Source organism: Eucalyptus grandis, chromosome 5 (assembly GCF_016545825.1).
Source record: "Eucalyptus grandis isolate ANBG69807.140 chromosome 5, ASM1654582v1, whole genome shotgun sequence".
NCBI lineage: Eukaryota > Viridiplantae > Streptophyta > Magnoliopsida > Myrtales > Myrtaceae > Eucalyptus > Eucalyptus grandis.
In genome coordinates, this window is record NC_052616.1 from 3896811 (window position 1) to 3922201 (window position 25391).

Below are 25391 nucleotides of genomic sequence, written 5' to 3' on the forward strand. Positions count from 1 at the left end.
TAATTGGGATTTTATCTTTTAGTAGCATTTACTTAATGCTATAAAGTTTAAAGAAATTTTCAAATAAGGACTTGAAATGGGATTGTTTTCTAAAAAGGGACATAGAGTAGACGTCATGTTAAATAAGGGCATGAAGTGCGCAAATCGCCTCAAATAAGGACTCAACTTGCCCGCCGACAACTATATGATTTTTCCCGAACCTGAGCAACGATAATTTTGTCCAAAAAAATTTTGAATTGAGAAAAGCCAAATTTATAAAGGTAAAACCCAATCATGTATCTTTCTTCCCCCAACACACTTAAAGAATGAAGGTGAGATTTGAACTCTTGGCGGCATGTGAACGGTGCATGCGACTGGCAAGAATGTGCGGCCTATGACGGCGTGCGTAGGGTGTGCAACCGACTGTATACCCTGGGCTTCCCCCGGCCCACGCGAAAAACAGGGTCGGGAACCGGTTTCCAAAATTTAGAACCGGTTTAAACCGGTCCGAAAACAAGTTATGAGTGATTACCCACATGGAAACCGGTTTCTGGACTAGTTTTAGAACCGGTTCTCAAATTGATTTTGTAAGTAAAGATCCAAAACTTTTTTTTTCTCCCGATTTCTATTCTTACTCCCGCAATCACACGACGTTTTTCCTCTTGGCTCTCTCAAACATGCACGACACTCCTCCTTTGTCATTCCTCTTTCTCACTTGCTTCCCTCTCTCACTGGCTCTCTTCTCGCACCGTCCGATGGACGGACAATGTTCGTCACCGCCAAATTCTTGTGTATCATATGAATTGGTTTGTCTAATTTCTCTTTTGTAGGAGGAGTTATGCTTGCATAAATGAGTATCTTCATGCAGTAGTTGTGGGAATAAGACTAATATTATACCCATGTTTATTGCTAATTTTTTGCCTTATGATTTTATTTATTATAATTAGCTTTGTAAATCCTTAATTTTTCGTTTAGTAAAAAAAAGTTAGTGTATTTATTTATTACAAGTGCTTAATGTTTCAATATAAATTAGGAGGATTAAGTTATTTTTCGCGTATTAATATAAAATTTGAAGTCGTATGGGATATCGAAGATTGCAAAATAGGTTCCGTGGAAATAGGATTAATCCCGAACCGGATTGAAAAACATGGTGGGTTGGGTACAGCATTCAATACAAACAAAGTTGGGTGTAGGGCCTAGAAAAGAGGAACCGATTATAACAAGGTTAGGTACAGGGTCTAGGTCTAGACCCTACCCACCCTAGACCCGTCACCCCTAGGCGTGCGATTGGCAGTAATGCATGGTGATGTGTGACTACTAGCAATGTGCGACCCACGATGGTGTGCGACCAGCAGTAGCGTGAAATTGGCGAGTGTTGATGGGAGAGTAAACAAACAAGAGCATGGGGTTGATTCAGATAGGTTTGGAAGCAAATCGAGTTGCTCATTGCCGGTTTCTCGAAAATTATGGGAAGAAGTTTCAATTGGCAAAAATTGGGTTCTTTAGTAAGTGTCGTGTTCGTACCAAGAGTTTCCAAGAGGTAGTAACTCTTACATCGATTTCTTGTTCAACTTTGCACGCAAGATTTGGGGTAATTCATATTGAGTTTTTCATGTCCACATTTTTTGATAAGTAGGTAATTTTGTTTTATTGTATGCCTTTTGATCTAGTGAATTGTAAATTGTGGTTAATCTTTATCAATGGTTTCTTCCTTTGGGATCATTCAAAGATAATACTTGGAGGAGATAATGGATGATATGAGCTATCTTTGCTCAAAAATGTGAACTCGACATTTTTAGTTGGGTGGAGAGCTTTGAGGTTTTCTATTAATGTATAATGGATTGATTAGTCTTGCTTACTTGTATCCACATGATGGAATTATGTTTTTCATTATTTCCTCACTTGTATAGATTGAAGGCAGATTCTATTGCTATTGTCATGCTTTGAGTTTTTGTGCTCTTCTTTTGTTTGCGTTTGCTGAAGTTCAGATTCTATTAAGTAGCTATACATATGGGCGTCATCTATTTCTACTTTATTTCTTCATTAGTGAACTTTATGGAATAAGGCATTTTTTTTTTTTTTGGGATCTCTGCATCATCTTCTTTTGTTTGTCTAACTTGTTGAGTATCGTAGTGATGTAAATGACCAATTTTGCAACTCCAAGATTGCAATTTGGAAGTTTCATCTCTCCTTTTGATGAAGCTTTGTTCTTGAAGGTACCGAATCTTATCTTTGTTTACCTAATTGAAGCCATAGGCATGATGCTAGTAATCTGGCATCATTTTGTTTTATAGAGGTGTTTGTGTGAAGTAAGATGCAAATGCATATGAGTGAATTTATTTACTTGTTAAACAAGCATGTACCTTATTAAAATTGATAAAATTGTATAATAAGTCACAAAAGATTGAGCCATATTTAAGTGGGTGCTGTATATATCTTGCTAGTCAGTTTCTTTTCCTTGATCTTCTCTTGGTTTAATTTGACAATCTATGTCTCTAGTACTCATTTGATTGATCAGATTTGCAAAAATTATGGGTTCTGAAAAAACCACCATGGGCAAGATCCTATCTCAAATACATGGATATAATTTTTGTGACAGGTTCATCTATGATTCCTCATTTTCACTTTGAGATTATTGCAATTGCAGAATAGTGGAATCATTAGCATAAACAATTACTGGAATATTCCATCACATACATGTCTTCAATGTTGCTATTTTTCTTGGTGAAATGTTTTAATTCGATATGCATTTTTATTTGTTATTCAAGGCATACATGAGATAAGGGATTAGAGTTTGGTTAGGTGTGCCTTTGGAAGCATTGGCAGAGCGAATTGCCACTGTGAAAACACATTTTCACCCACTTGTGTATGACAAATCAAGTGACATCTACACAAAGGTGAGTTACTTTCATTGTAGACCTAGATATACAACTTGAGCAGTTCTTCATTGAAGCATGATTTAATATTGTGTCATTCATGTTACTAAAAATTTCATGCGGGCATTAACGCGCTTGTCTAATCTTTTGGTATATGTTGATATTTGTAGACTAGATTAGGAGCCTGTATCCAAGCCGCCAAATCATCTTTGGGCTCTTGTGAAAAATAAGATTGATTGAAGCCCACTTTTAACAAAGCATAAAGAGAAAAGATTATTTTATGTGTAATGATTTCATGGGTAATAATGTATTACATTTACGAGGATGTGGGAGAATTGCGATTGGTTGTTGTTTACAAGTATCCATAGTAGGGTGGGCTGTGATTAGTGGAGCTTTCTATTGAGTGTTGTAAACTTATCTCGTTGTACATGCTATGCATACATCATTTGTAATGCAGATATTAAAGTTCAATGAATTCAAGTGTTTAATGATAAGTTATTGATGATCATCATGATATTTGCTTGATGATATTTGTTGTATTGAGCTTAATGATGATGTGGTGGATTGCCAACAACATAAATGAGTAATGGGCACAAATTGAAATAAAGCATAAAAAGACCATATGAGTAAATTGATAAAAAAAAAAAAAAAACTCTTCTCAATGATAGGCACAACTCAAAAGAAAGCAAAACAAATTAAATAGCATTAGACAAATTTGAATTGATCCATATTATTTGATGAAAAAGGAAACAACACAACATAATACATCTTCCCGACAAAGTAGATCTATACATTTTTTAAGATGCTTCCAAAACATACTCATATAAACCCATTCATGTCAATTATCAATAAAACAAAAAAGAGTTTGTGTTGTTGGTTTATTGATCTAGTATATCTCAAAAGATTGCTCACTTTGACCTTTTTCATGTTTAGGTCTTTAAATCCTCTTATTTGCCTACAAAAAATAAATAATTAGTCAAAACAAAATCACACAAGTAAGGAGAGTTTTATAATAAAGTTAAATATAGATTGATACTTGCATCTTCACGCTTCCCATAGATAATATTGAGCTCCAAATATTGCTAAAAATGACACAAGCGATTCAACTGTCTTAATTTGTGATGTCAGGGCTAAGGGAGTGCTTTCTACCATACCTTGTGAGTATGAGACAAATGTAGAAGTTGCTTGGGCTGATGCAATACTGTTATTGTTGATGATATTGATGGATTCTTACAATGATACCTATTATAGCTTAACCCATCACATTTTCTACAAGTGATTGCGGTATTTTGTCTTTTCAACTTTATTTTTATAGACTCTCTCATAACTTTCAACTTCTTTGTCTTCGAATTGTTATCAGTAATTTCATTCGCAGACTTTGTTCTTTGTTTCTTCTTTCTGCCAATTTGCTTGGACACATCTGGTGAGAGTAAATGCTCTCTAATAGGCCATAATTCTTGGAATCTATAGTATGCACAACATGACCATAAGTTTGCTTGAATGTTTCAATATTGAAACATGTGTGAACCCATTTTTCAAGTTGTTTCCTTAGGTATACGGGAGTTACCATAGCATAGCAAAGGGGATTCAACTAATGTCCCATATTCAAGCAGCTTACAAGTTTTGTGTCTGATGTTAACAACCCTCATATTTCCATATAGCCCACTCAATTCAAACTCATTCTCCCCATTCCATGTAAGGATCTACAATGTTGAATACTCTTTTGAAGGTCCAATATCTCTTGGATCTTATGACAAATTACACCAATGTATTTAGGGTGTGTTTGGGAATGACTTTGCCAAAACCCCTTCGGTGTTCAAAGCCTTTTAAGCCAAGTTGTAGGTGTTTGGCAAATTATTTTGAAACCCCATTATGCAAGGGCTAGGCTTTTGAAGGTTGAAAGCCCAAGGTAGCTAGGAGATTTCCTTAACTTTTTAGCATTCTCGGCAAGCCATGAGGCAATTAAAGAAAAATTTTGTTTTTCCATTGTTACCCTCAGAATTTTATTAAAATTCCAAATTTAATCATTTTTCAATTAGATATCATAATCCTCTACTCTAAGGAGCCACTTGCCTTTCCCTTTGCTCTTCTTGAGATCTCGCTTTTCTTACAACTTCAAAGCTTACCTCTCTAGTCACCTACCGAAGCTCGCCTCTCCAATCGCCTGCCAAAGCTCGCCTCTTCAATCACCTCTCTTTGGTAGCACCATTTTTCGTTCAATAGTTGCTAGTTTCTTTTAATTTCAATGGTTGATTTCAATGGTTCCGCCGCTGCAAAGAAGTAGCTTTGTAATGCCGAGTACTTGAACTTTGTTCACGATTGCCTTTCAATGATTCCATTCATTAATGTTGCTTATGCTATCTTTTTTGCTCATATCCGATGTCAATCGCTATGATTAATCATTCTTCATTCAACTAAACTACATGTGCTCTGTTTTCTGTTGTTATTATTACCGTTTGTGTGCAAATCGATTGTGTACACGGTTGTTTTTATGAAAACATGGAATACGTTATCTGACTTGCAAAAAGAAAACACCTTTTCAAAGTCTATGCCCAAACAAAAATGAAGAGAATGAAGAAAATAAAAAAGAATGAAAGTCTTCATCTAGACAAATCAACTAAGGTAAGGTTTATAAAAAAGGGGCATTCAAAAGTATAAGAGGAAGAACAAGAAAGTTTCTTTATTTGCATTTGTTATTGCAACTGCTTAGGGGAGTGGGGCCAAGAAGATTTTCAAGTATGAAAGAAATCTAGCTTAGATGCTTGATTGAGGCTGCATTAATAATTTGAATTGGTGCTCGTCTCCCGAAATGTATACCACCTGTTTAATGAAATTCCTTAACTAAATCCGTGTGTATTTTCATTTAGTTCTTGATTGAGTATTGCCTTCATTACTAGATTATCAATCTATTCTGGTCATATAAGCATATTTGAGTTCTATTTCTTCATAAAAAAAAAACATAGGTATTCAATTTAAAACTTTTTGGAATTTGCTGGAACTTAGTCAATACTTGCTGATTTGCCACCGTTGCAACCCTAAGTTGATGTTGATTAGTCATTGATTTGATGCTATTCCACTCTCGTAAGCATGTGTAGTGATATAAGATTGAGTTATGGTGAGTTTCGTGTTTATTGGGAAAAGAAATTATGTCATGAATGAGTTAAATTTTACTGGAAATCGATCTGTGTATACAAGTAAAAATTGTTATAATAACAATAACTTTGCATAATTATATACAATGAAATGCTGTCAATGATAGACATTTTATTATAGTAGATTTGAATCACAATTATGAATATTTAGTTGATCTTGATGATACAAATAAATGGCTAGTACTTCAAATGATAATTTATTTTATGACATAGCAAGTTTATGTGATCAAATAGAAATAAATTTATTAAAAATTTAAGGATGCTTGTAATTTTCAATGATAACCTATTTCTTTCCTTGATGCATATGTAACCATGTTTATTATAATGAATTTACTATTTTTTTATTGAGAAAAAGTCCACTTTTTGATGTGATTTTTTTATCTATGAATTTGTTAATCTATTTTACATTACATCTCAGCATAAAAATATGAAAAATAGTCATTGTTTTTATTTTCCATTTAAGAAAAATTAAAATTAAAAAGCTTAAATTGGTCACGCCAAATGACTTCCCCAAATATATGTTTACCAAATAGCTTTCCCTTAAAGTTGTTTTCCAAGGCACTTTTCAATTACATTTTACTAAACAGTTTTTGTATTTCATCAAAAGCCTTTAAACTAAAGGCCTTTGCATTTCTCCAAAAGTTTTACTGAAAATCCTTCCTAAACGCACCCTTAGTCAAGTAATCCCTTTACTTATAAATCCTCTCAATGAGTTGCACTTTTATAACTTCAAGCAATGTGATTATAGGCTTATCCCTAGCATCAATGATACTCTTGTTGAAGCTTTCACATCAACTATTCAAGGAAGCGTTACAGTTTAAGCTTGTCTTGAAATGAGATTTGTTCTATTCCACTGGTGGCATTTGGGACAACTAATTATAAATTTTTCTATTAACTACTTTAAACTCTTCCATTGCCCAGTCAAAATCACATACCTTAGTTGTCATAATAGCCTTCCAAACTAAAATTTCAACTTCTAATCCTATGTGATGCAATCTAAAGTTTTCATAAAAAAACCTCAACTGGTGGCATTTGGGACAACTAATTATAAATTTTTCTATTAACTACTTTAAACTCTTCCATTACCCAGTCAAAATCACATACCTTAGTTGTCATAATAGCCTTCCAAACTAAAATTTCAACTTCTAATCCTATGTGATGCAATCTAAAGTTTTCATAAAAAAACCTCAACCAAAATCTATGTTTTGCTTTAACAATTGCTAGTGCTTATATCAATCATTTCTGCTTGTCACACAAAAAAGCCTAGTACTTTGAATTTGTAGGGCTTGTAATTCCCAAATCTTTAGCAATCATACAAATAAACCAATGTTATGTCTTGTATATTTCTTATCCCATAACTGCCCATGCAAATAGATACATCCGATCATTTCCGTCTATGCTCATAGCTGATAGAAGTTTACTCTTGTAGTCCCAAGTGGTAACCATCAAACCCCACAAAGTATTTATATCTTTCTAAAAACCTCCCTTCAACGTATCCAAACATATGTAAACTCCTCTAAACTTGAATTGATTTTGACATTGCTTACTCTTAATTACGCAGGTAGATCTTGGATTTGAATCAAGAAGTGTTTGATAATAACTTTTGAGCATCCCAAATCGCTATTCTTCATTCCTTGTAGTCATACTCACTAATGTTGCCTTAGTTTTATATACCATTGTTTTTTTTTTTTTCATATACCATTGTTTTGAATAGCTATAAAACATTATGACTCTCAATTGTTTTCTTCAATGAAGCACTTGGCTATATTGGATTATTCCTCAACCTATCACAATACTTGTTTGCTAGCCATTTAGAGCTTACTTGAGGAATATGCAAACTTCTATTATATGTATTCACATGATTAAAGGTTTTAACTTGTAAAGTATGCTTTCTTTACAATTCTCGAAGCATATATGAGCCAATCACAACAGTCAAAGCACAGTATTCTTAACTTATCCGATGCATTCTTAGTGAACTTTACCCGTCTCTCATTTTTTATTACATAATTCTTAACTACTTTTCTAAACTTATTAGTATTGCTAAAGCGCATCCCCAACTTAAGAATATGATTCCCCATATCAACCTCCGCAATAAATTCGAGATGTATCTCAACTTGACTACTCATGTTTAAGAAATCTACATCATCGATAATATATCTCTATGCCAACTAATATCTTCCATACATCTCTCCGTTGAACCTTCACCCTTTAGACATGTACATTTCTTTTGTGTAACTCATCAGGATCAATAATGACAAACCCATCTTCTTTAACGCCCTCAGCACACCTATTATCAGACATGGCATGGTTCATTTCTTCACATTCCTTACCTAGTGCAAAATGAAAGGAAAAAAAAATTAATGTATTTCCAGAATAAAACAAACTTAAATCTACACAAGAAGAAACACAAGTTGTAACTACATTATATTATATATGGAGAGGTTCCAAATAGAATTTAATTGAAAAGAACTCATAGTGCAGAACTAGGGATAAAACAAAAGCCTCATACAAAGTAGGGAAATGAAGAAAATTTCTATTATTTGCAACATTTTGAAGCAAATTTGATTGAAAACTTTAAATCAAATTACTCTTTGATTGGAAACTTAAAATAATGAATGTAAAATTTAGAAGCAACAAAACAAAGTCTCACAAAATTTAAGGCTTGAGTTTGCATGTAATCTAATATAAAGAATTTGTAGTCTACTTTCACAATTAAAAATAAACAACGAAACATAAGTTAGTGGATTGATTGCTAAAAGCAACATACAAAAAAATAAAATGAAAACGGTACAAAATTAAAAAATATGAAGCACAAAGAACATGAAAGAATCACAACTCACTCCATTACAATTAGAGAATACGTAATAAATAATTAACTCACTACGATCACTACCATGGATATTGTATTCCACCACATGCCCATGCCTTGTCAACATATCACTTCAACAAGTGCAATCACTTCTCTTGGGTGAAAGAAATACAAGTTGAACCAAATTAGGAATTTGAAATCCATGAAAACGAAAGAAATTTGAAGATTTAGGAAAATTAAGGTTGCAAATCAAAGCTCCAATTTGGAAAATATGACTGGGAATGAAGTGTTGGTTTAATTTAAAATCCCTCACCTTTGTATGTCGCTGCCATCACTGATTGCAAACTGTCGTCTGGTCACACGTCGCTTGTCCCACATGTCCCACACTGTTGCTAGTGGCACATCGCCTCAAGAGTTCTTGGCCTTGTTTCATTCTCCCATCAACAAAAGCCAAGTAAATATCATCTGGGCTTTTCTTGTTTGTTTAGTCCCTCATCAACGCCGCTGTTGGGTGCACGTGTAGGTCGCACACTACTGGTTGCACAACGCTAGTCCTACAAGGTCTCATAATCAACCTTTGTTTTTTGGGTTGGGGGAAAGAAAGAAGCATGGTTGGGTTTTTTACCTTTATAAATTTGGCTTTTCTTAATTCAATATTTTTTTGGACAAAATTATCTTTGTTCTGATAGCTAGAGAAGTCACATAATTGCCGACAAGCGAGCTGGGTCCTTATTTAAGACTGATTAGGGCACTTTAAGCCCTTATTTGATACAACGTCAACTCTAGATTTTTTATATGAGAAAATGACCCCACTTCATACCATTATTTGAAATTTTCCTCAAAATTCATACCATTCATGTTTTAGATAAATAGTATACGTAATAAAATATCCTACAATTATTAAAATAGAAATTATCGTGTGTATACACATATATGGTATTAAAAGGGTGAAGTTACACCAAAACTCACTTATTGAATTTAGATCAACCCGATCTTTTATCTATAAAAGGAATCAATTTCTTAGCAGCCTATTTAAAATTAATGTGTCATTCATATTACAAAAATGAATGACCCAATTTGCTAATCAATCAATGCATGAGTTACCTTCCTTAAAATTATGCCAAACTTTGTCACATTGAAAATACATTAAATGATTCTGAATTTGAGAAATAAGCATGTTACCAAAGTCGAATGAAGACATCATTGTAAAATTGAATGGGCAAGTTGTTAATTTTAAGAGAGAGAGTTACACGAGGAGCCATATAAAAGATAGACTATATTATGAAAATTTTAAAATTTAAATTTGAAGTTGATTTGCTTTTTAATTTTTATAATAATCGATTTTGTTCATCATAGTAAATACTATATCTCAAATAAAAGTAATTCAGCTTTTAAACACACATACTATTTATCTATTTATAGGAAAAGAAGACCAAATACCACCTAAATTTATTGTATGCAAGTAGTCTCTAGCAGTCTCTACAAACAATTTTTGAAATGAGAATTCTTTTTCATTTTCATCTTTAAAACTTAAATTTGATGGGCAATATGCATTAAGAGTACATTCCAATTTCATCAGATGCAACCAAAATACCCCGGGTGGCAATTTCCTTGGCTCTCCGCTCTCCCTCCGCCTTCCTCTTCCGTGGCCGTTTCTTAAAGAACCCGCAAATTGCACGCAAGATTCCGGGCGGACAAGGCTCGATCTTTAGCTTCCTTCTTTCTTGAATCTTCTCTGCAATTCCGACCCTTTTCCAGCCTTTTCGCCAGGTGCGTTTCCGTACCCTTTTCGCAGCTTGATTCGGCCGGTTGGGTCTGGAATTTTCTCGGACGTCGCTTGTCGTGAGCAGACTTATCCAACGATGTTGTTTCGCGGCCCTTTTTCGGAGATCCCACGTCGTTGTGTGGTTGCATCTGGGAAAATGTCGGAGAGGGTCGACGTTTGCCGCGACGTTTGCCGTGGGGAGTCAGATTCGATCCGAATCTTGCGATTCGAGTAGTTTCGTTACTTTTGGAAGGAGACCCGGTTTGGAAATTCCATCCTTTTACTGGGTTGGGATTTCGTTTTCGTGACCCAATTGTGGGTAGTTGGCTCATGGTTAGAAAGATTGATAAGGATAAAGCAGAAGAGACCCCAGTATTTGTATGATTCATAGATTCGTGAAAGCAGACTTAAAGTTGTGACTTTTTCCTTCTCTATTTTGGTTACTGACTTGCAGTTGTGAACTTGACCAGCTAAATTTTAAGACGTGAAGTTAAGAATTGCTTCAGTGCTTACATTGTGCCTGTACCTGATGGTCTGAGCATTTCATTGGTTTTCTTGAATGACAGATGAAGCAATCGCTATCACAATACAGTTTATTTCGAGTCATTGGATTGAATGTGTTACGCATGCTAAAATGGTCGTGCCTATATTTTCTTGTGATTCATATGCCATAACTAGACAGAGTTTAGTTCGGCTATTTTTTGGTAATTGCTTTCTGTGATACTTCATTGAAGATTGAGGCTGCTGAAGCACTCAGTGAGATTTGTCCTTTTAATCTGGAGGATGTATATGTTGGGTTTCTAGAAGTATTGGCCATGCATACTTTGCGTTCTTGTTTTTGCCTCTTTCTGCTGCTTATTGATATTCCTCCTGTATATGGGATGGCTCTCTAACATTTGTGTATCGAAATTGTCTTCATTACAGTCTTGATCCCTTATGAGGTGACCAGAACTGGATTTGCTTAATGGCAGACTTACCAGGGTATATGCGTGCCTGCTTGCATTCAGGAAAACTTGCTTTATTGGCAATTTTGGTCTCTGGTGGAATTGTGTTGCAAATTTTGGTTAGTATCAGTGGTTGGACCAGAACTTTGTTTGAGTGATATGATCAAAAGATTCCCCCGGCGAAGTACCAAGTGTCTTCTGACATTCTAAATGATGTGCTGCAGGCATGTGCTTTATACGATAACTGGTGGCCGATGCTAAGCTGTAAGTGACTGTATCCTGGAGTTTTGGATGTCTTAACCTTTATTTGCATGAGCCCATGTTCTGTAAGGAATTTGAATTCTCCAGTTCTTCTTTTATTGTACGGCATCTTAGCTTTTGAAAAATTAAATATGTTCATAGTTGTATGAGATCAAATCAAGTATCAGTAAGATTGTGTCCTAACTAATGATCCTAGTTCAGAATGCTTCATCTTATGATCCATTGTCATGATAACAATTCCAGAGACAGACATAACTGCAAGAAGTTACCTAACCGATGCCTCTTCTTTCGCACCTTAGGGAATCTACCTGATGTACACTTTCTAGTTGATCACGCCTGTGATAATCTTAAATATCAACTCCTGGATAAATTTGTTTCAGAAATCAAGAATTTTCAAAATGAATTACCATTCTGTCAGTAAGATGCTGTTCAGAGTGTATGTCTCTATGTGGAACTTCTCATTGACTAGCATATCTAGTGACAATATGCCCTGCATGGTTAAGTAGCTTTGCTAATTTATTGGTCATTTTTTTGGCTTATCAAATTGTACTTTTGGATCATATAAAGATTTTTTTACTCAAGAGAGGAATGTTGTATGACTTCACATTCCTTTTGCAATGGAATTTCAGTCATATGAAAACGCATTTTATGTATGTGGTTCAAGTTGCTTGAGTACATGCATGACTGACAAAATCCTCATCCTTTCAGTACTCATGTATGTGCTCCTGCCTATGCCACTGCTCTTCTTCGCTGGCTCTGATGGCTCTGCTCTATTTTCTGAATCTGAAAGCGGGTTAGTCCAATTTCCTCAAACGAGGAGTCCCTGTCCTTTCTTTTTTCTTTTCCATTTGTCTGAGCGAATGTATGAGAATGATAATCCTTTTGGTGACCAATAAAATAGATGGGTAAACGCAACCAAGTTCCTAACCGGAGCTTCAGCAGTCGGAAGCATTGCCATACCTGTGATCTTGAAGCACGCCGGCGTCATTGGCTGGGGAGCTCTGGCTATGGAGCTGTCGTCTTTCTTCGTGATTGTGCTAGCTATCATGTGCTTCATTCGAACGAGCAGTGAGGACGAATACAGCATACTGTGAGATACAACAACGTAGGAGCAGCTACAATGAGAGCCCCCTTAGACCATTTGCATCTTGTATGACGGTGCACTTCGTCACCTCGGATACCGTATTTGTCTGTGTTGACGCAGGAGTCATTATTGCTTTGAGTGATTGATTCTTTTGCTTTGTCCAACGAGAGCTTTGTTGCGTGATGACTTATTAACCTCTTGTTGTACAGACACTGATGATGTTAATGAATTTGGGAAGAAAAACAAGGAATACTCTTCTGTTTTCCATGAGCAAGGTGGTGTTACAGCAGAAAAAGAACTTGTGCCCTCCATATTAGTTGACAGTTGACACAGGTGCAGCTAAGAAAAGTTGAAATATCTGGTGGGTCACTGCTGATAAAAAATGAACTGAAAGATAACTCTTTATAATCCGTTTTTGACTATCGCAAGGGCCTTTTTCAAAATTCTATTATGGGTTGATTTCAACCAGATAAATCGAGCCATCGATTGATTCTTCGAGTAATATGTTCTCACCGTACACAATGAACATACTAATAGCTCTAGCCACCGGGCAGACGATAGGATGGCGGGTGGCATCGGTCCGAAACAAAACGATAACAACTGCAATCGCCGAAGAAAAGTGCCAACAATGAGACCACGTTCATGGACGTTGGAAGAGAAGCACCGTGGAAAGAACGATATCCCCAACGAACACCCATTGCAGCAGTTTGAGTCGGTAGTGATTTGATGCCATGGAAAGTTGATAAAATCAAGATACATGCGCCAACTTTAGACCGCTCGAGGAAATCCCAAGTAAATGAAGCACCTTTTCTGACAAAAATTCTTCCTTTGACCATTCTGCTGCTTTGGTACCACCTAGTTTATCTCTCTCTTTTTTCCTTAAAAATGAGAATTATTAAAAGCCTACTTGAAATACAGTTGATGCTCGCCTCGCGTTTCGTATAACCTCAACAGTCGTGTTGTCTGTAAAATCGATGGAAGATTTAAAATCCTCCATCGTCTTCTTCTCATTCTTGCCCGTCTCAACACCCAGTTGACAAAGCTCCGGACTTTGTCACGCCAAGCACTCATCCGATGATTCCGAGATACTGGTCGCGCTCTTTTCTGGATACCATGGTGGGCTCGACCTTTCGATGGACACTGTATTATCTCCGCAAGGGTCAGCTTCCAGATGCGCGGAACATGCTCGAGAGAATGCCCGACAGAGGACCTCATGGCCGAGTTGGGCACTGGACTTCGCTGCTATCGAGATTTTCTAGATTTGGTTTCATTGATGAAGCTAAATCTCTCTTTGATATCATGCCGCAGAAAAACCAAGTGACCTATAATGCGATGTTGTCTGGGCTCGTTCAAAGTGGGAGAATTAGTGAGGCTTGTAGCTTTTTTGAGCGAATGCCGGAGAGGAATGTCGTGTCATGGACTTCAATGCTTTGTGGGTATGCAAATGCGGGGAGAATTGATGAGGCGAAGAGGTTGTTCAGTGATATGCCGGAGAGAAATGTTGTCTCTTGGAACGCCATGGTTGTTGGGTTGATTAGGAATGGCAATTTGGAAGAAGCGAAGTGGATTTTTGACGCAATACCCGTAAGGAATGTAATTTCTTGGAATGCTATGATTTCAGGGTACACTGAGAATTTCAGGATGGAAGAAGCTAGGGTTTTGTTTGAACAAATGGAGGAAAGGAATGTCGTTACTTGGACCATTATGGTAACTGGTTATTGTAGAATTGGAAATGTAGAAGAAGCTCATACTTTATTCAAGAAAATTCCCGAGCAGAATGTTGTTTCTTGGACTGCCATGATTGGAGGGTATGCCTGGAATGGCTTCTACAGAGAGTCTCTGTCTATTTTTCTTGAAACAAAGAAGAATTTCAATCTCGAACCAAACAAGGAAACTTTCATCTCACTCGCATATGCCTGTGCTGGGGCTGGATTTAGTCGCCTTGGCAAGCAGCTACATGCAAACTTGATAATCAGAGGAATGGAGTCTGATGATGATGATGGGAGGCTGAGCCAAAGTTTGATACACATGTACACTCTGTTCGGAGTAATGGACTTTGCTCATCACATTTTTGTCAGAAACATAGGAGCTGCTCCGCCCAGTTGTGTAATTTGATGATTAACGGATATATTCGGAGTGGACAGCTGGAAAAAGCTAAAATTTTCTTTGTCACCGCACCAATGTGTGATAGGATCTCATGGACATCCATGATCGATGGTTATTTGAGTGTTGGACAAGTTTCTGAAGCACGTGAACTCTTTGACGTCATGCCTGATAGGGATAGTGTGGCATGGACAGCAATAATATCAGGTTATGTCCATAACGAGCTGATCCCTGAGGCTATTGAGTTGTTCTCCGAAATGCGGACTCAGGGGTTTCGTCCTCTTAATCTTACATACGCAACTCTTATTGGAGCAGCTGGTGCAGTGGCAAATCTTGACCAGGGAAAGCAGTATCATTCCCTCTTGCTCAAATCTAATTTTGAGCATGACCTGATTGTTCAAAACTCACTGATCTCTATGTACGCGAAGTGCGGGAGATAGATGATGCACATAGTATATTCATGAGCATGATAGTTCGGGATATTGTTACGTGGAATTCCATGATAATGGGTTACTCGAACCATGGGTTGGTGAATGAGGCTCTGCAGGTTTTAAGTCCATGCTAGAATCTGGAAGCCACCCAAATTCTACGACCTTCTTGGGGATTTTGTCGGCATGTAGTCATGGAGGGCTAGTTGACCGAGGGTGGGAGGAGTTCAATTCCATGAGGGAGGTCTATGCAATTACTCCAGGCCTGGAGCACTATATCTGCATGATTGATCTCTTGGGCCGGGCAGGAAAACTAGAGGAAGCTGAAGACTTCGTGCTGCGGCTACCTTTCAAACCAAATTCTTCTGTTTGGGGGGCTCTGCTTGGTGTATGTGGACTAAAGAAAAATTCCAAAATTGCTGCTCGTGCTGCCAAGAAGCTTCTTGAACTGGATCCTTTAAATGCACCAGCCCATGTGGTGTTGTGTAATGTATCCGCGGCAAATGGACAGTACCTTGACGAGAAAATCCTGAGGAAGGAGATGGGTCAGAAGGGTGTACGGAAAACTCCTGGATGTAGTTGGATACCACTGAAAGGGAGAGTTCAGTTGTTCCTATCGGGGAGCAAAATATCTTTGGAAGCTGATGAAATGCTATCTCTCCTGCTTGGGAATCTTGATGAGCGAGACTGTTTTATGGATTGCATCTAATAACTCCCTGTGTCTATTCTGAACTGCATCAGTTAACGGAGTTCTTGTTGATACACGCTCAGTGGCACTAGTCATGTAATATCAGTCCACAGTTTGCACATGGGATATCATATTAATCGAGAGAAGATTGAGCTGTTTTGTGAAAGTATAAGGAGAAACCAGCTGAATAACGAGGTGTAGATGTAGCAAAGCAGCCAAGATCAGAAGTTATCGCGGTGAAAAAAGTTTGCAACATTAACTAATTTGGCGAATGAAGGTAATAGTCAGTTCCTCTGTTATGGAGTGAGATTCTAGTTAAGAAAACAGAAATGCAATTGTAGTTCTTGGAATTGTACCTGCTGCCTCACACTTCTTCTGGGAAATTACTATTTGCTTAAGGCACGAACCAGCAAAGGAATTGAGCTTACTGCGCCCCACCCTCAAACAGAGTAAGTTGGAGGCTTCTTGCATTCGATTTTTCCAGGTCTTGCATTCGATATTAAATTGAGGGTATGTGCAATATCCATCTGATAGATTCTACTGACAGGTACAAATTTTCCCCGATTGCCGTTGCAATTTTTTCCCTTTTGTTTTGTGGGGTGTCAAGTGTCATACTTGATCATTCACAATTTTGCTGCTTTCGTTCACATGCTTGGCATTAGGATTAATCTGTTGGGACAGGGAATTTCCCTGTAATAGGATCAAGGAGCACTTCATGTTTATCTTGACAGACTTCTTCGACATCAACATTTTTAATTGAGATAAGATAACAAGCATTCATTCTCAAGTGAGCACTATTGATGACTTATCAAGTTGAATGCAACCGAGCTTATGATGAGAGCCTCTCTTCGAGTCTTCGCATTGATGATGATAGAGAGTTCTTGATTATCGATTGGACCTTCTTCTCATCATGGACGGTAGTGAATTACCATGCAGACATCTCGGAGAATGCCGATTATGCTAGGCTCTCGCTTTGATCTCTACATTTTTATCTTCTGGGTTTACTGATGAGTTGGATTGCAATCTCACAATGCTGAATCAAGAGGATTTCTGCATCTACAATGTGAAAAGGTAACTGCAAACTTTATATATTAGACAAGTTCATTAACAATTTATCTTCAAGCTGTGTAGTGTGCTGCTCGCAGGTGGTTTATCTGAGAATTGTGCAAGTGCAAGCATCCCATTTCTTTTGATCAAATCATACTCATCGACATTAACGTCCCTTCACAGCAGCGCTCAAATTTATTTCACGAAAATTGCTTTTTTTCCTGAGTGTATCATCATAGAGTAAAATTTCATACCCAATCCAGATACAGACCAAGAAGTTCATATGAATCATCATCCTCAACAGTCATCATCTATATAACAGCAAAATCATATCTTTCTCCCCTCAATCCAAGACACGATCTCCACAATTCACACTCTTATTATACAAAGCGGGATACCGAAGAGCAGGGTCGCTTTCCCCTCCTCCTCCTCTCAGAAGACCACGCGGAACTGCGGCGCGTCGGAGCCGGCCGCCGGGAGGACCTCCCAGCGGCAGGGCTCGAGGTCGTCGGAGACAGGGCAGAACCCGGCGAGAGTGACCTTGTCGGCGGTGGCGGCGACGGACCCGAACTCGAAGACGGTGACGTTGGCCGCCCGGGGGACCTCGACGGCGCCGTTCATGCCGGGAGCTTCGGAGGGCGAGCTCGCAGCAGTCAACGCAGTGGGGGGCTTGGGCTCGGATTGAGGTTTGGGAGAGCCTTTGAACCAGGAGAGAAGACCCATGGCGGCGCGTCTGCAGGTTCGTTCCTCTGCAAGATTTTTGTGGATTAGGGTTTTGCAAGATTTGGGGATTGATTGTTTTTGTGGGGGAGGACGGAGGTTGTAAAAAGACCTAAATGCCCTTCTTGCTTTTCTCCCCATGGCAAGAAAATGATGCCCTTTCGAGGTTGAATGTTAGCTTTCCGTCGATCGATCGGTGCATTGCCATAAAAAGAAGATATAAAGTCACTTCAATACTAGCTATCTAAAGTATATATATATATATATATATATATAAGTTCTTCATGCGAGGTGTTATGTTTGATTTACAATTTTGAGATCGAGCAAAGTTTTCTATCACAATGGAATAAGTGTGGCAAAAATGTACCTATTTGGATTTCTTATGATACAAGAATTAGTTCCAAGGTAAGTGCGGTATAGATGTATTAGATTAGAATTTTTTGTGACCCAAAAATTAATTTGGGATAAATGTGGCACGATGTACATGTTTGATCTTTTGTGATGTTAAACTATTTTCTTAGGGATAACAATATTGGAAGTTCTAAAGTCCTAACAATGTCTTAAATTGATGCAATTAAGTTGGGTTGATCAATTCTTGGATAAACGAACTTATGTCTCCTAGTCCTTAGTCTTGCTAAGCACAATTGTTCCCATTTTGTTCTCTATTGCTTTAAAAGTAAAAAATGTTTTATGTCCTTTGTCTTGTAAATCGATACGAGACACTTTTTTTTTTATGATGATTAAGGGTTTATTTGGTAACTATTCTTTTTTCAGAAATAATTTCTGTTCAGAAATGATTTTTTTTAATCTGTTACTTGGATAAGTTTATAAGATTTATTCCCGAGAACAAAAAAAGTTATTAAATATATTTTTGTTCTTTTTTTGTTCCAAGAAACAAAATAATAGAATCGGGTATTATTTGACTAGTTACCAAATAAGAAACGTGGAAAAGGCAAAATAGAGCCCAAGTGAGAGAATCCACATCGGTTTGCAAGGAAGGAGACATGCTACCTTTCTACTTTTTAAGACAAAATAGAGCCAAGTTAGAGATCCCATATTGACTAATGTGAGTTTATTATAATTTATGGATTATTATAACATACATAGTGCTATTTGATTTAAAAAAAAGACGATTGAAGTTGTTAAACAATACCGATTTAAAAAAAAAATTGGAATCAATTACCACTCATAATCGATTGGTAGGGTTTGGTTCTTGGTGTTTGATTGAAAAAGAAAAAGAAAAAAAGAAGACTAGTGAAGGTGTTTAATAGTACTGATTTTTAAAAAAATTGGAATTAGTTACCACTCATAATTGGCCAGTTTGGTTCGGCTCTTGGATTGCAACCTAACCAATGCTTACCTCTACAATTAAGTTCTTTTGTTAACTTCATTCAACTTATCAACAAAAGATGTTGTCTTTTTTAGTTACAAAAAAAAAATGCTAAATTTGTGTTTTTGTGAGATGTTTACCGTCTATCAAAGTTTTGTTGATGATAATCATTAAAAATTTACCTGCATGGATGTTAGAAAGCAAACGATGTTGATGTGGTGCCTATGTGGCTTAAATTAAAAAAAAAAAATTGTTTTGGCTGAAAAATTATATAACGGAACTTTGATGAAAGGAAAATATGTCAAATATGTACAAATTTGGGTTTTTATTTTTATTTTTATGTCACAATAAAACTTTTGGAGTAAATAAATATATTACAACAAGCATGGTTTGGGGTTTAGTTCACGGTAAATATGTTATAGAAGGTGTAGTTTGAAATTTTTTGTAACTTTTTCCTTATGATAAATCTCATTATTATCCAATCCGATAAAAGGATACGGATAATGCCAAAGCAATTGCTGACGTTGGTGTCCTGATAAAGAAAAAACGGTAGGGAAATAGCGTCATTCTTAATTACTGCAACTAAATATTGCTTTCCGTTAAAGTTTCAACTTGATAACTATACCTTCGATTTTTAGGATCTTGGATCTTGCATTTCTCCAAGATCCAAAAATACCAAAACTCGAGACAATCTGATATTAAGACCCATTGACCCAAATCAACCACGCCTGTCTCCAAGAATCAAAACCCAAGTCTCCCTGTCTGTAAACAAAGCCAGGAGAAATGGAGAAATGTCGAACCAAGCTCCGTGCACTGGCAATTCTGCTGGCGATTGCATCATGTAGGTGGCGCCTTTCGTTCATTCTCTCCGATCCCTCACTTATTATCATTATTACTATCGTTGTGCTAATGATTGTTCCTTCTTTTAAGGTTTCGTGGCATCGCATGCTGAGCACGTGACTTGCGAGGTCGACCCTGATTGCAAGCCTAAGCAGTGTGCCGTTGGGTTTGTTCCCATCTGTGCGACAGTAGGCTTATGCGACTGCCAGAAGACCGTAAAAAGCTCGGGTTGCGACAAGCCTGAGGATTGTCGCTATATCTGTGGTCATCCGACGGAACCCAAATGCTTCAAATGCGTCGAGAGACACTGTGTCTGCTTGTGTTTCTGAGCGGGTGCGTTGGAGATTGTTGAACGAATCGATCTTCCTTCTCAATAAGACACCCACACAAGCTATTGACTTATTTTTCAGCACTTGCTTCATTCGGGTCTACTAGGGGTGAGCAAAAGGAACCGCCTAGACCGGATTGAACCAACCGGTTCTAGGCCGTCCTGAATTCTACATGTGGAACTACCCACTTGGTTTTCTTTTTCTTTTTCTTTTTCAAATCTGTAAAAGACCCTAATCCTTCACAAATCGACCCGGCTCTTACTCAGACTCTCAGACCCCACCCTCTTGCCTGAGTCGCATCACCGCCGTCCGGAACTTGCTATGCAATGTTGTTGAGAGGAAGGCGATGACTTGTCTAGTTTGCTGGTGCGCCTGAGCTGCTGGACGGTGATCGGGAGCGAGTGAGAACACTCCTGGGCAGCGAGAATGGAAGGGCGTGATGGACAGCCCGGCAGTGAACGGGCATCTCACGATGGCAAGAGAGCTGCAGCGGAAGCTTTTCCAAAACAGTCCCATACGTTCTCTCTCTCTCTCTCTCTCTCCCCTTTCTGTCACTGCCTGTACGTTTCTCTCTCTCACCCCTTAGTTTCTCTCTATCAAAAACTGCGGACTCGCCCTTTTCTCTCCTTTCTTAAAATTCCATCGGCTCGCCCAAGGACCGGTCCAACTCGGTTCGTGATATTAGATATTGGAAACCGGCCCTCTGATCTGATCCCGGTTCTGATTACCCTTAGATTACGAGAAGTTCGACAGGTGGTCTTCTGATTGAGAAGGTCCCTCCGTGGTCACGGACGTTTTAACCGGCAATGTATATCTATTAATGCTTATTTATGGAAAAGAAATGCCAACGTAGAGATTAATTACATGGCCTTTGCATGCTATTAATGCTAAGCTAAGGTTTGTAATTTTGGACTCCCTTATGATATGCTGTAGCAATTTGGGAGAAATGCTTGCGATCATATCGTGTGTACAATCGACTTTGGTAACTGTAAAGTTCATTTGTGGATAAGTAAGCTTTCGTCAAACGAGATTCAAGCTTGCAGGTGGACCTCCACTGCTAAGAGCTTGTCTTATTTACTTGTGATCTCAAATTTCATTGCTCCTTTTGGTAAACCCAGAGGATAACAAGATGCCATCGGAGAAAAATCAAAAGATTTCTTGACATCCTCACTTAGATGGTCATTTGCTCTTATCAAAGTTGGGGATTTACTTATAAACATGTAAGCGATTATCATCGTAATAGCTGTAATTCTCATCGTGCTCTTTGCAATCATGGAATGGTATTCATCAATATCGCGTTTCTCATTCTATGATGTCTCTTTATTGGAATAGCAATTGACTCGATCATACTGAATTCTTATATCAAGTGAATTATCGATGCTATGTCTTTTACGATAGCTACAAATCTTGATTACTCACAACTTTTTTGGGAGATGAAACAAATCTTCAAATTCATGTGCACATCAACTTCTTTGAGACTTAGAAACTTGTTCATCCAATTACAAGTGATTATTGAAAATTCTTTGAAATTGATGTTGTGGACCGAGAAGAATCATTGATGAATAACAACTATACGACTCGACCAATTGGCGGTGACAGACGTAGAGGCGGAGTCGGAAAGGACATTGCCTAATTGAACTTATTCGAGAGACAACGCTTCCTTTCTTGTGTGGGAAAGAAACTACTTAATTCTTAATGTAAAGATATTGAATAAAATTGAAATCTAGCTAGCTATTCTGTCGATCTTATTAATAATTGGCACGCGACATCACAGTTCTTGTAAGAAAGTAATAATGTTTCAAACTCGATTTTATCTTTTATCAAGCAGTCTTTTGTTTTCATTTTCATCGGTTGCCGTGATTACCTTCTAGAATGGTGTTTGGCATTGAAATGACAAGGCATAAGGAGATCGAACCTTAAACAATAAAGGCAACTTAGAATAATATTGTCTTTTGAAATATGTTCCTACCTTAAAATTTTCTTTTTCTTAAATTGACATTAAATTAATTTGATCCCGCGTTATTATCCACCGACCGTGATAGCTTATTCCAATTAGTTCTCTTTTATTTTGATTATGTGATTCCCATTCTAAGACAAAAACCAAAGTGAATGAACCTAAAAACAAATAGTGGCATTCTATATATTCATTGGAAGAGTTTGATGGAGGATTCTATAATCCCCGAGAAATCGTTTCTCGGGAATCGGTGACCATTGGATTACAAAATAACAGATATCGACCAATGGCTGAAAACTTCAAAAACTTTAGATGTTTTAAGACACTTTGTACAGGAATAAACATAATAATGACCGTAGAATAGGTCCACCGAGAGATCATAGAAGTCCCTTTGTTTGCATTGAAGAGAATTTTCATATGGCACGCATATTCGACTTTGGAGAGTTTCCAACCAATCGTCATCATACATAAGCCTGCACGACCGGAATTCTCAAAACATGCCGTACGAATTACATCACTGTCATTACGAGGAGTGGATGCATAAAAACTCAGGTTGATTTACCAATTTTCGGCACATCTGCTAGTCAAGAGAAGTCAATGCACTCTCAACAGCAGGCGTTCCTATAAGAAGGCAAGTCTTTAGGACCAGAACCCCCTAAATGTTTGCCTTGTAAGGGAAAGATAAAAGCAGACAGCACCCAAAATTAGGAGGAGAATGGCACCGAAACGAGAGCAGCATCAACATCAGCAGTGTCATATAGCTACAAAGACCATTCTTCAGCTCAAGGGTTTCTGAGGATGGTCTAACTAGATGCAAATGTGCCCTGGTTCGAGCACTAGATGCTCATGCAGAGGGATTATAAAAGGAAGAAGAACAGTGAAAATGACCGAATTGGAGGAGTTCACTGCCTAACAATAGAAAGAAGAGACCAAATTTAATGAGAGAAACATAGTGAAGTGGAGCTAGCTCCTTTATGCTGGAGCTACAAGGGAAAGAAACAAGCCCAACTCTGAAGTCTGCAGCTTACAACGACATCATGTGAATGTTCATGCCATGCCGTGCGAATCTGTAAAGTGACAGAATATCAATCGACCCGATATCCAGAGAAGTCACTTTGGAGATTAGTAATGATTCATGACGGCACACATTGCAGCGGCTTGTAAAGATTTACTTCTCTTCATCTAAAGCTTGCCAGTGCATTGCTAAAACATTCAAACATGAAACTAGGTCTTGCACTGAAGGTCCAAGAAACTACACGATACAGCATTGGACAAGCAATTTTGTGCATCCACATGGTGCCCAATGGGAGATACAACAGCGTTAAGTATAGATATTCATTCCATAAAAATTGGTGTCTGACTCAGTCGAGTGGATCCACCGTAATTGTTGTATACAATACAAGTTTCTATGTCTTGTAACAGCAAATGCAAAAATACTCAAGAGAGCTAAACAAGGTCAACAACAAGAAGATAATTCAGTGGCAAAATGACATGCCCATGTTATTGGGAGTGTATGGTGTATAGAATCCCAACAGGACTGTATGCTCATGATCACTTATCTTATTCGATCCTCTAATCCGGCTACGATAAACCACTCAAGAATTCAATCTGCTGATCAAACAATGGTAAATCAAAGTCAAAATTGAGTGAAACCTACCGATCCTCATTCTTCCATCTGTCCCTCTTTGGCAGCTTTAGAACTCCGGAAATCCTTCTTCAACTCCGAGACCCTCTTGACACAATCCACCTTCGTCTTCCCTGGGACGGCAGCCGCGATCTTCTCCCACCTCATCGGCGCATCCTTCGGAAACGCCTTCAATGCATTGAGCAGCGCAATGTCTTCCCCGCTGCTCCATTCACTCTCTCTCCTGACCTCGCCACCGCCGTTACCGTCCGCCTCCTCATTTAGCCTCTCGTCCAGAGGCTTCCTGTTCTTCAAGAACTGCGCATATGAGTCCTTGTCGCTCGACTTCTTATCGGCCAATTCCTTGGCTTTCTTGATCACGCTCTCCACCCCGTGAGCCCCATTGAAGGCCTCCGCGATGATCTCCCACCGCCTCGGCTTCCCCGCCGGATGCTTTACCAGCTGCTTCCTCAAGAGCTCGATCTCATCCTCACTCCAATCATTCTCCTTCTCCTTCCCCTTCCCCTTCTCCTTCTCCCGAAACCCTAGATCACTCTTCCCCTGAATCGCTACCCCATTTCCCTCGCTTTTCTTCCCCAATCGATCATCAATTTCAGCAATTGGCGGTGAAACCACAGCATTATTACCTGGAGGCTGCCCTTTCGGCCGCTTCTGAGACGGCTTCTTCTTCGCATCCTCCCCGGCCGGGGGCTGCTGCGGATCCGGGAACTCGACGACCGGGCCGTGGCCGACGCGGACGGAGCCGCCAGTGAGGGAGGACGGGGCGAAGGGGCCGACGAGGAGCGAGAGGGAGAGCCAGAGGAGGAGGGACCGGGAGGGCTCGGAGGGGACGTAGAGGAGCGCGAGGGAGATGAGGACGGCGGAGAGCGCGGTGGTGGCGACGAGGAAGGGCTTGTTCGGCAGCCGCCATTGACCGGCGGCGGAAGGAGAGGAAGAGGAAGACGACGACGACGGAGGAGGAGGAGGAGGAGGAGGAGGGTTCGCGCGCGCTTGGAAGAGGAAGCGGGGGCGGCCCTCGTCGACGAACTCCATGGGATCTCCGGCACTCCTCCGAGACTGTAAGGTCACGCCATTTTCTGCAGCTCGCGAGTTTGGTGGTCGAATACGGTAGATGATTGGGCGGGCTGAGAGCGGGCCTGGCTGGACCCGACCGGGCCCAAGGATAGAATTTCAATTTTTCTGAAAAATTATCCAAAAAATTCTAAATTTATTACAATTTTGACAATTTAATCCTAAATATTTCAATTTTATCAACTGAATTTCAATTTTTTTTTACTTTTTGTTAATTGTATCCATTTGCCAATTTTAACTGAAAATTATAGACGTAAACACGATAAAAAATGATATGGACATTTTTAAATAATATTATCATAATTTATTTTTTCATTTTTTTGGTTTTTTTTCTTTTTTTTTTTTTTTATACCTTTTTGGGTTTTT

At 38.5% G+C, this 25391-nt stretch overlaps 4 protein-coding genes across 4 annotated transcripts; 2 read left to right on the forward strand and 2 right to left on the reverse strand.

The window, feature by feature from the left end:
• Nucleotides 1-10377: 10377 nt before the first annotated feature.
• On the forward strand, nucleotides 10378-13140 carry LOC104443578 (vacuolar protein sorting-associated protein 55 homolog). The gene is made up of 5 exons (XM_010057066.3): nucleotides 10378-10586; nucleotides 11506-11644; nucleotides 11750-11789; nucleotides 12495-12579; nucleotides 12688-13140. Exons 2-5 carry the CDS (start codon nucleotides 11546-11548, stop codon nucleotides 12878-12880), a joined length of 417 nt encoding a protein of 138 aa, XP_010055368.1. The 5' UTR covers nucleotides 10378-10586; nucleotides 11506-11545; the 3' UTR covers nucleotides 12881-13140.
• A 320-nt stretch (nucleotides 13141-13460) lies between these two features.
• On the forward strand, nucleotides 13461-16325 carry LOC120293101 (pentatricopeptide repeat-containing protein At1g32415, mitochondrial-like). The gene is given in 4 exon segments (XM_039311863.1): nucleotides 13461-14907; nucleotides 14910-15405; nucleotides 15408-15518; nucleotides 15521-16325. Coding segments are annotated over 4 exon segments (2160 nt in total). The 5' UTR covers nucleotides 13461-13944; the 3' UTR covers nucleotides 16111-16325.
• Nucleotides 16326-17302: 977 nt separating this feature from the next.
• On the reverse strand, nucleotides 17303-17928 carry LOC104443579. Its single transcript, XM_010057067.3, has one exon. It carries the CDS (start codon nucleotides 17857-17859, stop codon nucleotides 17569-17571), a length of 291 nt encoding a protein of 96 aa, XP_010055369.2. The 5' UTR covers nucleotides 17860-17928; the 3' UTR covers nucleotides 17303-17568.
• Nucleotides 17929-22812: 4884 nt separating this feature from the next.
• LOC104443582 (transcription factor MAMYB) lies at nucleotides 22813-25033 on the reverse strand. Its single transcript, XM_010057073.3, has 2 exons — nucleotides 23967-25033; nucleotides 22813-23376 (listed from the first exon to the last, which is right to left on the reverse strand). Exon 1 carries the CDS (start codon nucleotides 24984-24986, stop codon nucleotides 23973-23975), a length of 1014 nt encoding a protein of 337 aa, XP_010055375.2. The 5' UTR covers nucleotides 24987-25033; the 3' UTR covers nucleotides 22813-23376; nucleotides 23967-23972.
• Between the last annotated feature and the right edge of the window lie 358 nt (nucleotides 25034-25391).

What these genes read in the sequence shown, in the direction of transcription:
- LOC104443578 (XM_010057066.3), top strand. Translation starts at nt 11,546, where the DNA reads ATGGCAGACTTACCAGGGTATATGCGTGCCTGCTTGCATTCAGGAAAA. An exon ending in CTGGTGGCCGATGCTAAGCT is followed by an intron (nt 11,790 to 12,494) that starts GTAAGTGACTGT and finishes TCATCCTTTCAG; the next exon opens with TACTCATGTATGTGCTCCTG. An exon ending in TTTTCTGAATCTGAAAGCGG is followed by an intron (nt 12,580 to 12,687) that starts GTTAGTCCAATT and finishes CCAATAAAATAG; the next exon opens with ATGGGTAAACGCAACCAAGT.
- LOC104443579 (XM_010057067.3), bottom strand. Translation starts at nt 17,859, where the DNA reads ATGGGTCTTCTCTCCTGGTTCAAAGGCTCTCCCAAACCTCAATCCGAG.
- LOC104443582 (XM_010057073.3), bottom strand. Translation starts at nt 24,986, where the DNA reads ATGGAGTTCGTCGACGAGGGCCGCCCCCGCTTCCTCTTCCAAGCGCGC.